The sequence below is a fragment of the Phocoena phocoena genome, chromosome 13 (assembly GCF_963924675.1).
Source record: "Phocoena phocoena chromosome 13, mPhoPho1.1, whole genome shotgun sequence".
Lineage (NCBI taxonomy): Eukaryota > Metazoa > Chordata > Mammalia > Artiodactyla > Phocoenidae > Phocoena > Phocoena phocoena.
This window is the reverse complement of record NC_089231.1, coordinates 88,058,894-88,076,232: the sequence shown is the minus strand read 5'-3', so window position 1 is coordinate 88,076,232 and position 17,339 is coordinate 88,058,894. Positions and strand designations below refer to the sequence as shown.

The 17,339-nt window shown below is 45.4% G+C and overlaps 1 protein-coding gene across 1 annotated transcript in view; it reads left to right on the top strand.

Annotated features, from left to right (window-relative positions):
- Positions 1-604: 604 nt before the first annotated feature.
- The window catches only part of TMEM132D (transmembrane protein 132D), a 644,149-nt gene continuing 627,414 nt past the window's right edge, over positions 605-17,339 (top strand). Inside the window, exon 1 of the mRNA XM_065890030.1 lies at positions 605-683. Within this exon, the coding sequence (XP_065746102.1) occupies positions 605-683 (79 nt within the window). The remainder of the gene's footprint in view (positions 684-17,339) is intronic.

Here is a 17,339-nt window from a genome sequence, read left to right as displayed (position 1 = left end):
CGGGGCCGGGGCCGGGCCGGGGTGGGCGGCGCGGGCAGCGGCTGCGCCCCGCCAAACTTTAGGCGCCGGCGCGCGCCCCGGGGCGCGGCCGGGCGGGATGAGGGCTGTGCGCTCGGGCGCTCCGCGCCGCTCCGGGCGCCCGGCCACCCGGCCGGAGGTCCTCGCACCGCCTCCGCCCCGGACGCCGCCGCCCCGCCGCCCCGCCGTCGCCCGCTAGCCCACCCGGAGCCGCCCGCCCCGCGTCCCCGCGCTCCCGGAGGCGCCCTTTGGGGGCCACCTGGGGGCCAGTCCTCGCTGGGTAAACGGCAAGGAACAAATTCGCGTGGATGAAAGTAAAAATATCCTGGTGGGGGTGAAAGAGAGGTGGGGTTTGCCTGCGCGCGCGCTGGACTCGGGAGAGCAACTCCGGAGCGGCGCGCGGTGTCGCCTCCCGCAGGCCATGGAAGGGCGGGAGGAGGACGCAGGGCGCCGCGGCCGCTCGCGCCCCTAGCCCGGCGCTCCCTCGCCCTCCCGGCCCGCTCCGGTCCTCCGGGCGCTTGGCGACTGTGTCTTCACCGCCCAGACGGCGCCGGGGAGCCGCCGGTCTGCGCTCCGGGTCTCCGGGATGTGCGCGTCTACGATGGGAACGCTGTGGCACCACTGGTCCCCCGTGCTCGTCAGCCTGGCCGCCCTCTTCTCCAAAGGTAAGGGGACGCCGCCGCCCTCTGGGGCCCCGGGGCGAACTTTGCTGGGAGTGAGTGTGTGGGAGGGCGTGCATGGATGGGGGCGGCCGGCAGAGTGGGTGTGGGTGTGCGTTTGTGCGTGTACACGCGCGCGCGTGCGGCGGCCGAGGTCCTCCCGCTGCCCCTTCGTAGCAGGTGCCTCCCCGGAAGACTGGGGCTGGAGGCCCTGAGTGAGACCGCCCGGGCGGAAAAATAGCCTCGTTCACCCGACCGCGTGTTCCACTCTGGGAGGGGGCCGTGGAGAACCTTGAAAGGAGAGGTGGGCCCCGGGAGGGCTGAGCTAGATGTCAGAGGAAGGGACTGAAGTGACCTCCTGGAAAGGTTTCTGGAATTTGGGCTTGACTTTTCCTACTGGCACGGACCCGTGAGGAAATCATGCCGGAGCACGCCTGTGTATGGGAGTGCTGTCGCGTGCATCGTGGGCTCCTGTGTCTGTGGCACGGGGCTAGCTCCGGAGAGGTGGCCCTGCGTTTCTCTGAGAGAGGCTTCTCTCTCCCTTTGCCTTCTGTGGCTGTCCGGTGGCAGCGTCCGTGCACGTTGGACGCGGAGTTTAAACCCTGCTTGTCACCTGCGTTATCCCAGCAGAGCCCCTGACTTGCAGCTGTGAGGAAGGCGGGGATTCCGCATCTGCTTCCCTCATCTGCCTCCCTCCCAGCCTGTCATTGGCACAGCAAGTTTGGAAGCTCAGGACACGAATTCCTTGAAGGGAAATTATTCGATTCACACCGGAGGTTGTAGAAAGGACCAGCCATTCTTTCTCCTTACTGATCAGGTCTCTTTATTTGTGTGGGGTTCCCACAGGGGCCTCTTTCCTACAGAGAAATGTATAAGGAGCAAAGTGGAGCATCTTAGCAGTCTCCCATGTGTGTCCCCAAATCCCTGTAAACAGTTCTTTTTTTCCTGAGAAGATTTTCGAGATGAGATCTCTCTCAGAAACTTCAAAGCCAATTGTCACGCACAGAGCCTTTTTAATTACAGGAATTTTCTGTTCTCTGAGCTCCTCAGGCATCACTGAGGTTCCATGGCTTTAGATCTGACAATAGCCGGCTTTTGTGCTGGTGTGACGTAGGAAGAGGGTGACCTGTGCCCACCCTGCTTGGCTGTCTTTTCAAGTGCGGTCGTAATGGGCTCACGTCTCCTAATGATGAGTTAGAACAATTCTGAGGACCAGCGCCTCGGGGATTTGTGATGTATACAAGAAACGGAAGGAAAGCTCGAGGAATTCAGTGAATACACCCCAGGCAGACATGAGGTTAAAAAAACCCCAGATCCACAGCAACAACAGCCCAGCAGACTTGCTTGCCTATGGCTACGAGGCGTGTTTTTTATTGGTTGTCACTTGGTTTGATAATAGGAATAGACTTCTCTGTTTTTATGCCGCAGTAAAAAGGTTTCGTGAAGGTTCAGAATAGCTTTGTAAATATGACCTAACTATTATGTTTCCTCGGTTAGGTACACACATAGTTCTGTTACTGATTTGTTTATTAGACTGAGCAGGGTTGAAGAGAACCGTATTTCCCCTGATAGCTCTGAACTTTTCAAGTGGAGACACTGAAAATGTCCTTAACACGAGGAACCCTGACGTGGAGGTCTCGGCTTGTGGAAGGATGCTGTAAGCCCAGCCTGTGACATATTTTGAGTTTCACAGCCCCTGAAACCTTCCAGTTGTAGAAAATTTCCTGGTGCAGATATGAATTCTAAACACATGGACCATTCAGCTCTTTTCCCCATATGTTCACATCTCTTTCCCCTCTCAGATCCTCCGACCACCTGAAAGTTCTAAAAAAGCTTGACATCCAAGATGGACTACGTTTAAGAGGATTTTAATTGGAAGGAAACATATGCATAGACAGACACCATCCAAAGTGCCTAATTTGTCTGGGTCTGATGGAAAGATGGAGATTATTACCAAATATTAAATATGTGTTTCAGCATATTTTTATATTTACTGCATTGCCTTAGTTCTTTCCAAAGATGGAGACTTGAAGGAACAGATGTGCACATTTTCATTACCAGGCTAACGTCTTTGAACCCATATGTTGAAATTTTATGAGCCGGAAGTGATTGGTCATAGAGCAACCTCATAGATCTTTCGAAAATCAAATAAAAATAAAGTTTCATTGCTTGCAGTTCTATCCTGTAGGACCTGGGAACTCTGTTAGGAAACCAAAGGTTTTTACCAGCACTGGGGTGCAGTCCCAGCCTTTTCCTGGAGAATAGCCTTATATTAAGTTGTCAGAGAGTTGGTGTTTTATGTCTAGAGTCTAGTCTTCCTGGGGAACCTGATGCGGATTATCGCTGTGCCAGCTTGCAGATGTGTTTTAACGTGTTGCTATTCGTTTCATGGGGGGTGGGGGGCAGGGCATGGAAAATAAAGGGGCCCAAAGACAAATTAATAAGACGAGAGCTGGGCAGAGAGCCAGGCAGGTTTTCAGTACAGAGTCAGGAAGGTGGCACCGTGCAGGCTGCTTGTGATGGCCCTGACCTGTATCCCCCGGAGTTACGTTCTCTTGCAAATGCCGTTGAGAAGCAGACACTCAGAGGTCTGGGATCCCGGGAGAGCAGCTGCTGCGGTGATGGACCCCCGCCCGTGGGCCGTGTTGGGCACATCCTCTGCCTGCATCCCGTGGCAGAGTGCAGCCAGCCTTCTGGGCAGTGGCTTTGTGAGGGCACCTTCGCGCAGAGTGTTTCCACCTTGATAGCTTCCCTCTTAGGTCAGCAGTGAAGCATCTGGGCGGCTGAGCATCACCTCTTATTTAGGAAATATCCTCCCACAGCTCTGGACTGGAAGGTGCTTTGCTTTACAGTGACACCTTGTCTGGGCTCTCAGGGGAGGAAGAAGTATCCAGGAGGGAGCATGTTGGGGTGTGTGAGAGTGTGTGTGTGTGTGTGTGTGAGAGAGAGAGAGAGAGAGAGAGAGAGATAGGGAGGGAGAGAAAGACAGGGACAGAGACAGAGACACAGAGAGAGACAGACTAAACTTCTTTGCTTACATTTAAACACTGTCAAAATTAAAAGGAGAGGAAATGGGGAGACCAAGAAGTTGCATTTTTCTTGAATTAAAAAGTTAGGTACTAAATATGATCTTACAAAAAATACTGACAGGCACAGACATTTAGAATTCTAATTATTAGGTTCTGTTTAATTTAGTTCAACTCTGAAAGCCAAGAAAAAATGAAAAACAAAACAAAAACTCCAAAAATACGCTATTGCAGAAGCTTATACTACCCTGTATTTTAAGTTCATCTATCCATTTATCCACTCACCCATTTATTCAACCAGTCTTCATCCATCCATCTGTGTATATCCATCCATGTATCCTTCCGTGCGTCCATCCATCCATCCCTTCATTTATATGTCCATCCATCCATAAATCCATAAAATTTGATGACTCAACAAATACTAAAGGCCACAGGCTTTGAGTGAGCATGGAATTCTGCAAGAACTGTTTGCTGGTGTTCTGAGGACACAGGGTTAGGAAAGTACTAAAGTGTCGCTCGATTCAGGGTGGTTCACTGTCAGTCATTCCTCTAGCTTGTAAAGTGCACAAACCGTCCATGGTTTTAAGTCATGGGCTCAAAACCCACCAGTTCGGCGTTCAGTTCCCTCTTCCTTTCGTCTCCTGGTTTTCTTGGTCCCCTCTCCTTCCTTATTTTATCACAATAACTGTTTTTGGAGCACCAATTGTATATATACCCCACGCCATGCTGGCTGTAGGATAACAGTAGCGAGAAAAACCCACAGATACGGTTACTGGCCTCCCGGAACTGGGAGTTTATAGAGGAGATAGAGAAAGATGTTAATTATATAAAAACGTAATTATACATTGTATAAAACTGTTATGTAAAGGAATGTAAACTTTCAACTGCGATGTGCTAGAGGGACAGGGCAAGCATCTCTGCACGCAGGTATATTGGCATTGGACTTAGAGCATCTGAGGGATGGGTTGGTGTTTACGGGGAGGGGGCATGTGAGTGGGAGGGTGCAGACACGTACGGGGACTCCAGAGGGCCAGTGTGGCCGGGAGAGAGAGCCGTGGAGCTTGTGGTACTGCATGAAAGGACAGGGTGGGAAGTGAACTAGAGATGGGCAGCGGTCAGGTAGGGTGTGGGGATATCCGTGGCATGTCCTCTTTCACCTGGACCACCACCAGTTGCCCGTGGCGTCCTGATGAGGCTAGTGATAGCAGCCTCTTGCACTCTCAGGATGGTCCAGGCGGGGGATGGATTCTGTGGTCGCCCCTTCCCAGGCACTGGTGAGTAGAAGGAGGGTACGGATGGATTTTAATCAGAGGGTCTGTAAATTTCCCGTGGCTGCCTTAACACATGACCACAAACATGGTGACTTAAAACAACACAGCTTCATTCTCACGTAGTTCTGGAGGCCAGTAGTCCAAAATCAGGGTCCCAGGGCCGAAATGAAGGTGTTGGCAGGAGACTTTTAGGGGAGAATCGTGCCCCCTCCTCATGGACGCTGGCGGTCTTACCTTCTGGCAACATCACTTCAAGGTAGTGTCTTCCCATCTTTCTTGGGTCTGTCCTCATGCCTCCTCTTCTGTGTCTAAAACCTCCCATCGCCTCCCTCTTATGTAAGGATTCACGTGGTTGCATTTAGGGACCACGGGAATAATCCGGATCATCTCCCGTCTTACGTTAATCACACCTGCAAAGACCCCTCTCCCCCTCTCTTCCCCCAAATAAGGTGACATTCACAGGTTTGAGGGATTTGGATGCAGGTATCTTTTGGTGAGGGTGGGGAAGCACTTTTCAACCTTCTACGGGGGTGACACATTCTAAAACCATTTTCTGTCTCCTCTCCTAAATTTTTAGTACCTCTAGAGGCAGCCTCTGTGTACTTTTCTCTCTTTGATTTCTCTTCAGTATTGAGTTAGTACTTTGGACACTGCAGGGGCTCAATAAATTTTTAAGTATCCTTAAGACCGTAGACTTATTGCTGAAAGAAACTTTGCACAGCAGTAAAATGGTTTGATGCTGGGGTTTTATTTTCCCCTCCCAGTACTTCAGAGTGCTGCAGGAAATACTTTTGTCGATAATAATAACAGCGAATTTCAAAGTAACTTAAAATTGTATGCCAGGCACTGCACTGAGTGGTGGCTGAAAGCGTTTTTTGTGAATTTGCAGATAAAACCAGTGGGTTAGATTTTATTCACCGCATTTTATAGATGCAGAAATGGAAACTCAGAGAAGTAACTTGTCCGAGCTCTTACAACTAAAGTGTCACAGTCTGAATTCTGATGCTTCCGCCCACACCGTTAACTGTTTTACATTCTGCTTGTGATTATGTATAATAACTAAAAATGAATCCATTTGTCAGGCAAAAATTACATGCGGTGCCTGACGTGCTGAAGTTTGAGTGCAGAGGGGTTTCCGTGGAGTTTCAGCTCTGAGCCTTGGATGTGGCTCATTGTTGAAGGAATGAATAAGTGAATACCCTGTTTTTTAATTTTCTCAGCCTTCATTTTTCCAGCAGCCATCGGGAATGATACCTAAAAGGAACTAAAACATGGATTTTAATCCCAAGGCTGTTACAGAGGTGGAGGGGGTGATCTGATGATGTGAAACTGTGTGGTTGTCTCCTAGGCCAGGTTGCTGAAGACGCTTCAGCTGTGCTCTCTGAATCCCAGCATCCCATCATTCATCCGCTTCACTAATATGCGTGGGCCCTGGGGGAGGGGAGACTGACGTGGCCTCTGTTTCACCAGGACTAAAAGTCTGGGTAGCTTTTTAGTAAAATTGTAAAGAACGAGGGAGAAGCATGTAGCGTGAAGGCAGACAAATATTTTTCCTGTTTCCAAAAGGAGAATGTTGGATTCTGTGAACATACGGATTGGTGAGTTTGACTTTTGATGCCAGACAACAAGCTTGAATTATGGGGCGAATATTGGGTGAAGGTGCTATAGCAGAAGTGAGTGGTGATCGCAGGAATCCATCGTGGATTTGTCGTGACACGAGACCAAAGACTCAGGATATTTCTATATCACTTTCGTCATTTATTTTAAAAAATCTACTTAAAAAAAAGAAATCTAGGAAGAATTAAGAGGATCACCCAGCAACCTGAGGCCAGGGTCGTCTTCACTTAAATGTCAGTTTTAAGGGTCCCTTTTATTTATTTTTTAATTAATTTTTTTGGTCAACTTTTTATTTTTTTTCAAGATTTGGCTTCTTTTTAGATTTTATTTATTAAAAATGTTTTAAGTGTCAGAGTACTGTTTTTTTTAATTTTATAATTTTTTTTAATTGAAGTATAGTTGGTTTACAGTGTTATGTCAGTCTCTGCTGTACAGCAAAGTGACTCAGTTGTACACATATAGACATTCTTTATTTTATATCCTTTTCCATTATGGCTTATCGAGTATAGTTCCCTGTACTATACAGTAGTGAGACCTTGTTGTTTATCTATTTTATATATAGTAGTTTGTATCTGCTAACCCCAAGTTCCTAATTTATCCCTCCCCCGCCTTTCCCCCTTGGCAACCACAAGTCTGTTCTCTATGTCTGTGAGTTTGCTTCTGTTTTGTAGATAGGTTCATTTGTGCCATACTTTAGATTCCACATTTGTGCCATACTTTAGATTCCACCCTTTTTCTGACTTACTTCACTTAGTATGATCATCTCTAGTTGCATCCATGCATGTTACTGCAAGTGGCATTATTTTGTTCTTTTTCACAGCTGAGTAATATTCCATTGTATATATGTACCGCATCTTCTTTGTCCATTCATCTGTCGATGGATATTTAGGTTGTTTCCATGCCTTGGCTATTGTGAATAGTGCTGCAGTGAACACAGGGGGTGCATGTATCTTTTTGAATTATAGTTTTGTCCAGGTATATGCCCAGGAGTGGCATTGCTGGGTTATATGGTAATTCTATTTTTATTTTTCTGAGGAACCTCCAGACTGTTTTTCATAGTGGCTGCACCAACTTACATTCCCACCAACAGTGTAGGAGGGTTCAAAGGGTCCCTTTTATACAAACCTATCACCCAAGATGTGTGTCCCATCAACTTCCAGAAATTAAGTATCTATAAGGGAGGAAGGCCCTTGAACTTAAAGGATTTGTGACGTATATTCAAAAAGAGATTAAGTACATATTTTCATGACAGGACAGCAGTAACCGATCAGTTTTGTCGTTGTTGTTTTTGTTTGTGTGTTTGGTCAGGAAAGCCGTGTTGGTAGGTGGGGAGATGCTTAAGTTATGATATAACTCGCTGAGATTCTCAAGGCTCTGGACACAATCTCTTAGGACATTGTGGCAGGAAAAGGTTTTGATATCAAAACCGATGTTGATGTCGCCAATTCTCTGCCTGCCTTTAATCCTCCTCACCCTTTAAGTCTCATCTCTTTAGCAGGTAAAACATGGCAACCACTGCCTCTTGCTACAGCAGAAAGCCCAGGACAGAAAAGCCAGGTTCCTGACTTTAGATTTCCAGCAAAAGACAGAAGACTTGGAAAAGCATATGTTCGTGGGCATGTGTTTTCTTGGCACACCCTCTCCTTCTTCACCTCAGTAAATATTTTTTCACTGGGGGGAGAGGGAAGGATTTAGAGGTTAGTTCAGATGCCAGAGTGCTTCTGAGATGCTCTGTGTCACTTCACTCCAAGGATGAGTTAGAGCAATATAAGTTAGATTTCCCAAATATATTTGGAGATTCCTAGAGGAAGAGAACCTACTGTAAAAAGCAGAAAGGCATGTTTGTGTGCAGTGACCAGGCAGTGAGCTCCAGCGAGGTGCTGAGAGTGGCAGAATATTTTCCAGATCAGCCGAGGAAGCTGGAGCAGACATGGCGGAAGGAAGCCCAATCAGCCTGAGGAGGCCTTGCGGTCAAGATCACGGAGGCGTCTCTGTGGTCTGCCTGTACTGACCGCAGGAGACCGTATGCCATTTGGACCGATGACAAAGTCTGTCGTTGAAGTGAACCCTCCTGGTTGTCGTGGGCACTTTGCATCTTTCAGAACTTACACGTGATCTCTGTAATAATTGGAGGCGGGGGATATTGTTTGGCTACTGGGTGAAACGGGGAATCCAAATAGAAACGAAGTTCCAGCCCATAAAAAGGAAGACACGTGTGTTTCTTGCTCTCTGAAGCTGGGGACCGAGTTTGCATTCACTCCAGCACCCTTGTCAACACGCTGGGCAGACACGCCTGGGTGGTACTGAGCCTTGGCGGTTCGTGGGTGCCTGATGGTGTCTGATGGCCGGTGTCGACCTTGAGCACGGTCTGCAGGCTCTCGTCCCAGGACCCCGTCGCAGCCCGTCCATGGTGGACGTCTGTATCGAGACTGGCTGTGACAACAGGTGGGATGCTCTTTCGTTAGAGGAGCAGGTTCACAGAAGGAGAGCAGGGATGCTGTGTGGCAGAATTGCTCTGGGAAAGATCAGAAGTTAGAACAGTCTAACGCTTGAGATAAGTGGATAGCGCAGCCCCGCTGAACTTGGGGCCGTAAATGCCAGCCGGGGAAGGACAGCAGCCGGGAGCTTGAGAGGGACGTGTGCAAAGACAGAGTGGAGGGATATTTAAGGACTTTATCAGATGAATCGGGAGATTTTGATTGACAGATATACACAAATATGTATAAAATAGATAATAAGAACCTGCTGTATAAAAAATAAATAAAATTAAAAAAACAAACTAACAAAAAAACCTGTTTCTTTCCCAAGTTCCTTTTCTAAGGAATACTTCTCAGGCCTTAGTACCAGGAAAAAAGAAAAAAAGCTGTGTTTATCCTGAGAAATAGTTTACACTTTATCCTATGAACACCGTGAATTTTCTAAGTGAATTTCCAAGTGTCTGTCTTTGCTTGAACTCCTAGGAGTCTCTGAGGCAACTTTGCTATTTATAAGTCTAGGAAATTTAAGAGACACATCTTGTGACTCAGCTTCATCCTTGGCTTTATTTTATTTTCCTTCTTCTGTCTCTCTTGTCTGCTTCCTTGCTTACTTCTTCTATCCCAGTGCATTTATTTTTTGTAAGCTACTTCACAGTAATCCTGACATGAGGGAGAGGTAAAAATAAATAATCTCACTACCCGAAGATGACTGCCTCAACTGTTTGATGTCTTTCGTTCTAGTTGTTTTTCTATGAATTTTTAAAGCAGTTGTTCACACTGTCTCTGGGACACATAATTGGTTTTTGACTTTTTTGAGTTCATATGTTTATATAAGCATTTCCTCATGTTTTAAAAATGTATCAGGGATATATTTTTAATGTCTGCGCCATAGCTGAAAATTTTCAGCTCTTGTTGGACAATTATATAATTTATAGTTTTCTGCTATTATGAGGAAATAATTATCTTTGTGCATAATTTTTGCTTTGAGTTACTTTCTTAAAGAGAGTCACAGTTACTTAATTACTAGGCCAAAGAGCATGGGTAGAGCTTTGGTTGACAAGCTGTTTTGCAGACAGCCTTTACCTTTTTGTGCAGGTGTTAGCGATACATGAAATCATCCGTTTTGTTGAACTTTGATGCCCTTAGCGATGGCACTGTGGGTATCTGCTGTACCTCACAATCTTTGCCGAGTGCCTTGGTGGCCCCGTAAAGTATTCAAAATGTGTCGTGGAGAGAGTCACATCGAGGATGTGGCTTCTGAGGCCCCACAGCTCTTGTTCTCCAAGTGTGGTCCAGGGCCCTGCGATGCTTTGCCTCTTGAAGGCTGTGCCGTTGGAGCAGGTGAGGTCACGCAGTCCGTGGCCGGTGGGAAGATGCAGAATTGCTTACAGTGGGTGCTCCTGGGGATGCTATGCGAAGAGGACGCTGGTCAGCAGATAATGTGGAGGTAAAGAGCCTGCAGTTTCAAGGTTATGAGGGAAAATGAAAATGCATTTAGAAATTCAGTGAGAAGGATGTGATTTAGTTACCTGGGAAGATGCATCTCTCCGGGACTTGCTGTTTGGGAATCACTATCATAGAACAGAATCAAAACAACAGGAGGACATTTAAACCTGAATTCTGGGACTTCCCTGGTGACGCAGTGGTTAAGAATCTGCCTGCCAGTGCAGGGGACACGGGTTTGAGCCCTGGTCTGGGAAGATCCCACATGCTGTGGAACAACTAAGCCCGTGCACTGCAAGTACTGAGCCTGCGCGCCACAACTACTGAGCCCACGTGCCACAACTACTGGAGCCCGTGCACCGCAACTACTGAGCCTGTGCTCTAGAGCCCGCGTGCCACAACTAATGAAGCTTGTGCACCACAACTACTGAGCCTGTGCCCTAGAGCCCACGAGCCACAACTCCTGAAGCCCGCGTACCTAGAGCCCGTGCTCTGGAACAAGAGAAGCCACCGCGATGAGAAGCCTGTGCACCGCAACAAAGAGTAGCCCCTGCTCGCCGCAACTAGAGAAAGCCCAAGCACAGCAATGAAGACCTAACACAGCCAAAAATAAATAAATAAAATAAATTTATTAAACAATAAATCTGAATTCCTTGATTCTGGGACGTTGATAGAATTAAAAGGGCCCCTGCTGCTTAAATACAGCAAAAATTCTTCAAGTTCAGCCCTGAGATTGACCTAGTTCTCCTACTTTGTCTGCCACAGGGACTGTCACCCATACTAAGCACCAAGGGCTTTGATTTATTTATCCAACAATTAGTTTGTTGAGGGCAAGTTGCAAACACAGTAAGATAGGCTCTGAGGATGTGTCAATGAATATGAAATCAACTCTGCCCTCGAAGTGCTGGAGACTGAGACGTGAACTCCTACCTGTCTCGGGTAAGCCAACGAATACAGGTATGGAAACGTGTTTGATTAAGCGGAGAGAGGAAGGAATGGCAGCCTTGATTTCCCCTTAGAACCCTTAAAACATCTTTTCTATGATCTTTGCTTTTTCTTTGTCGGCCAAGGTTCTCAGTTGCTGACAACAGAATCTGCTCTGGCAGAGATGGATTTCCTGAATTGTGTGAGGGAGTGTATAGACCCGCCGTGCACACCAGGGACCCAGGCTGGGGGAGAAACAGCAGAAGCCAGCAGAAACCCCCAGCCACAATATCTCCTGTTCTGGCCCAGATCCCACTATCACCGTTGCCTTCCTTTCAGCGCGCATAGGATCCAGCACTACCCTCCTTCAGGGCGATCCCGACTGAACCAGACACTCTTCTCTCTGAAAGAAGGACTGATCTCGTGTAGCTGCTGCCTCCCCTTGCTCATCGTCTCTCTCTGGGTTTCAGATGGGTGCATCTGTTCAGTGGCACCCAAGGCAGATCTGGAACCCCAGAATCAAGAGATTCCTGCCCACCTTGCTGTCAGGACACCAGCCTCTTCAGTTCAGGAAGAGACCCGTAATTGGTGTGAAATGCGCCAGTCTTCGATATCCAAAGAAACTCTCATCTTGTTAAAATTGATCTCAGTGACCTTGCAAAAAGTCATGTTAAAATATCTCATCTGTGTAACTTTTCTCTTCCCAAGAGGACTGTGGAAAGGAAACAAGGACCCTCATTGTGTGTTTCTCATGTTGCTGGTTATGGTGTTGGTGAACATGTGCTCAATTAATAGCTGATTCAATTTTGATTTTTCTAGACAGTCTTCTAGGATTTGAAAGTATTCTTTGGGTTTCTCTGAACTGGAGGCTCTCAAGAGGAGGTACCGTTTTATCCTCCCAAAGGCCTCTAGGTTACTATCCTCAGTCAACCTTCAACAGATGCTGTGAAGGAAGAAATCAAAGCAGGTCTTCAGCTGAGGCTCCTTTTTGGGAATAGGAAGCAGAGTGCATGGCTTCCCCAAGAAGCCATGGATTGGATGGAAGAATTCCACCTGAGTTTGATTTATTTAAGGAAATACTTTCTAGTGATGAATAACTAGACATATTTTGGTTGCAGGTACAAAACAAAAATCTAAAATTGCCTAAGGGATACATTAGTGAGGATGGGCTAGTATGATGGGTAGGCTCTGATGTAACATATATACATTACACATACATTATATATATATATATATATATATATATATAACATATGTAATATATAGATGAGTAAAAACCCACGTCTCTGTGGCTTAATTTGACCAAGGTTTATTTCTTGTTTGGTTAGAGTCCAGTTGACCCTCTCTGACTTTGTAGTTATGCCATTTTGAACACATGACCGTAGGGGATGAGAGGACCTAGGGGATTACGCGGGATGCATTTTAAGTCCAGATTTGGAAATGGCTTCATTATACCCACATCCTATTGACCAGCATTAGAAACAGAGCCTCCATCTGACTGCAGGGAGAACTGGGAAATGTAGAGGAGAATGTATTGGGCTGGCCAAAAAGTTCATTCGGGTGCAACTTTTTGGCTGACCCAGTATTTGGTAAACGTTAATGGTCTCTGCCTAAAGGAAAAGGGAAATGTAATGGTTCACATAGCTGAAATTCTGGGGGTGACTGACATCAGGCAAGGCTTGATCCTGGTGCTCACGGGACGCCAAAGGGACCTAGACTCTCTTTGCTTCTCTTTAACTGTATTGGTTCTGTTCTAACGCACACTGTCCTTCATTTAAGCAAGATGCTTCCCCAGCTCAGAATTACACCTTTTTACCCTAAATTCAGTAAATAGAGCATCTCTCTCAACAATTCCATCAAAGTTCCGGACCTGCCTCTTAAAGGTCCACATTGCTCTGCGAGTCTTCTGAATCAGTGACTGGGCACAGAAGGACGGGATAGGTGCAGGCTGATTGACTCAAGTTTAGCCGATAAGCTCCCCCTTTGGAACCTGGAGTAGGAACCCACCCAGACCACCCGATAAGAAAATGAGAGGGAGTTAATGCAAAATAATTCAGAATACTTTTACCAAAAGTGGGGAGATGAGAATTTTGTATTCTTGCCCAGACAACTCCCAGTAGAGAATTGTCCCCTCTTGGAGAAGTTACTTTATCCTTTGATGTCTGTTAAAATGTACTGTATGCTTTTGTTTCCATGATTGTAATTTTTCAGAGTCCTTAATTAGATGTAAAAACTGTGCACAATGGAAATAACTGTTGTGAATAAATATTTGCATTATGGGCTGTTAAAAGCAAGCATCAAAACACACAATTGCTTGTTTCACAAGCATTCAACGTTTTGAAATGTAAGATCAGTGAAACAACTGAGAATTCTATTGAAAGGGAGAGAGAACCGCTTAAATAATATTATTTACATTTTCAAGGGGACTGTGTCAACAAAATGAGGGAAAACGGTGATTCTGGTGTACAGAAATGTAAAAGCAGCTTACCCGTTGAGTTCTGACTTTTCCCTTTAATTTCTACATATCTGGTCCTCATAAATCGAGTGTTCTGCTGAATTCCTTAATTAGGCAACACACATTAGGGAGTTGTCTTTTGCCTGTACTTCAGATAAATGTAACCTTAAAACAATGTGGAAGAACAGTTTCTAGGATATTCTGGTATTATAGATAACCTAATATTTACATTTTGGGAAGGACCAAAGCTTGCGGTGCACATTTGGGCCAAGTGTCACCTTTTAACTACCCTCCAGTAATTTTTCCAGAATTATTTTGGATGCGGTAAAGAGATTTTTGATAGGGAAAGGACATTCATACTCTTTTTAATGATTGGAATTTAAAAGCAAGCCTCCTGATTCTAAAGGATGCAAAACAAATAAAGCAGCAGTAGGGTGCCATATGCCTTCAACTGATAAGGAAGAAAAAAATGCTCTTTAGAAAGAAATGTTTATTGAATTATAGTTGATTTACAATGTTGTGTTTCAGGTGTACAGCAAAGTGATTCAATTATACATATATATAAATATATAAATACATATTCTTTTATTACATTCTCTTCCATTATACGTTATTACAAGAATCTTTTTTAAAGAAGTTTTTTTTTTTGTTGTGGTCAAAAGTCACGTAATATAAAACATACTATTTTAACCATATTTAACTGTAGAGGTCAGTGGCACTAAGTACATTCACATTTTTGTGCAACTCTCACCGTCATCCACCTTCTGAATTTTTTTTTTTTTTTTGGGCTGCGTTGGGTCTTTGTTGCTGTGCTTGGGCTTCCTCTAGTTGCGGTGAGTGGGGGCTGCTCTTCGTTGCGGTGCACGGGCTTCTCATTGCGGTGGCTTCTCGTTGCTGGAGCACAGGCTCTAGGCACGCGGGTTTCAGTAGTTGTGGCACAGGGGCTCAGTAGTTGTGGCTCACGGGCTCTAGAGCGCAGGCTCAGTAGTTGTGGCACACGGGCTTAGTTGCTCCGCAGCATGTGGGATCTTCCCGGACCAGGGCTTGAATCCATGTCCCCTGCATTGGCAGGCGGATTCTTAACCACTGTGCCACCAGGGAAGTCCGTGGCAGGGGGATTCTTAACCACTGCGCCACGAGGGAAGTCCCCGAATTTTTCACCTTCCTAAACTGAAGTTCTGTCCCCATTAAACACTGACTCCCTATTCTCCATCCCCACCCCTCGTGCCCCTCCCCCACCCCCACCACCTGTGGCATCTACCAATGTACTTTCTGACTCTGTGAGTTCGGCTGTTCTAGGTACCTCGTCTAAGTGGAATCAAACAGTATTTGTCTGCACCTGCTGTGTATTGGAATGCATTTTTAAGGTTAACTTAAAGGTATTGAGTATCTTTTTTAAAAGCTTTTGGATTTCCTCCTGTGGTTGGATGTCAGGGGTGTGGCTTTTGATTGACAGGTGGTGTCAGGTGGTACACGTGGCCTGCAGATACGTTCTGTGTGGCTTTCGCGGTGAATGTCTTGTCATCATTTTGAGATCAGCAGATTTTCATGAGAGCCTGGATTTTCCTGCTGCTTTTCCATGGTGAGCAGCCCTGATACTTCTGCATGTCAACAATGGTTCCAAGCAGGACAGCTGCGGTTACCACCAGATGCTCTGCACTGGGTCCGTCTTCCTTTCTTTTCTTTCCTAGTTACATCATCCCTGGACTTGGACTACTAGAGAACTGGTGCCCTGGGTTTGGGTGGCTATCGAATGTGGGGAGATGAACACTGGAGTGGAATCCCAGTGTTTCTGGAATCCGCAGAGCTTCACTCATTTATATTTCGCTGGGCCCTGGGGCTGTGTGAATTGACAATCTCTGCTGGATAATATTTACTTTTAATTTCCAGGAATTGCTTGCTTTTGTTTACTACTTTGTACATTATTTGGAGGAGTGCACTTGACACTAGAATATTTGAATGGAGGGGTCATGCAAAGCCCTTCTGAGGGGTATGTAAGTGGAGATATTTGAAAAGAAATGCATTTACAAATCCTCAACTTCTGTATGTATTTGGTCCTAAACTTGATCCCTCTAAGTTAATTTACAACTACCCCGTGCGTCTTCTGTCTCTTCCTCCCTGTCTCTGTCTCTCACACACACACACACACACACACACACACACACACACACCCCTTTGAATTTACAATAGAAGGGTACTCTCATCCATCTAGTGTCTTGCTCTGTGTGATTCACTTCTCCCAGGTGTTAAAGCCTCCACAATCCCCCAGGTACAATTGTTAACTACAGATTTAATCAAAGCAGCATAACACTCCCACCCCATAGCTTATTAAGAGGTACATTTACAAGGAGAGAAGTACTTCTTATTTTTAAAAAATATTTATCAAAATGTGTAACGTATTTATGCTGTGTCATAATATCATTGTTACAATGCCAACTTGATGAAGTTTTTGAATACTGAGACTCTTACAGTAAGACGAAACAAAAAAATTTAAGTTCAGTATAGACACACCTATATTTTTGTTGTAGGAAAGTGTAATAGGATGATGGGTACATTATTTTCGAGATGAAAAGTACATTACGTTAGGATACTTCCATGTCTTGGCTATCGTGAATAGAGCTGCAGTGAACATTGAGGTGCATGGATCTTTTCAAATTATGGTTTTCTCAGGGTATATGCCCAGGAGTGGGATTGCTGGATCATATGGCAACTCTATTTTTAGTTTTTTAAGGAACCTCCATACTGTTCTCCATAGTGGCTGCACCAACTGACCTTCCCACCAACAGTGTAGGAGGGTTCCCTTTTCTCCTCACCCTCTCGGCCATTTGTTGTTTGTAGACTTTTTGATGATGGCCATTCTGACTGGTGTGAGGTGATTCCTCATTGTGGTTTTGATTTGCATTTCTCTAATAATTAGCAAAGTTGAGCATCTTTTCATGTGCCTCTTGGCCTTCTGTATGTCTTCTTTGAAGAAATGTCTATTTAGATCATTTTTTGATCGGGTCGTTTTTTTTTTTTTTTGATATTGAGCTCCATGAGCTGTTTGTATATTTTAGAGATTAATACCTTGTTGGTCTCATCATTTAAACAGCTTATATGGAAAGCAGAAACAAACCCAGACATAGAAAACAAGCTTATGGTTACCAAAGGGGAAAGTGGGTGGGGGGATAAATTAGGAGTTTGGGATTAACATATACACACTACTGGTGTATCAGGTAGATACGCAACAAGGACCTAGGGAATTATACTCAATATCTTGTACTAACCCATAATGGAAAAGTATCTGAAAAAGAATCTATCTATCTATCTATATATGTATACCTATATACATGTATGTATGTATATGTATGTATTGTATGTATATCTGAATCATTTTGCTGTACACCTGAAACTAACACAACATTGTAAATCAACTATACTTCAGTAAAAAAAAGGTATATTACAATAGG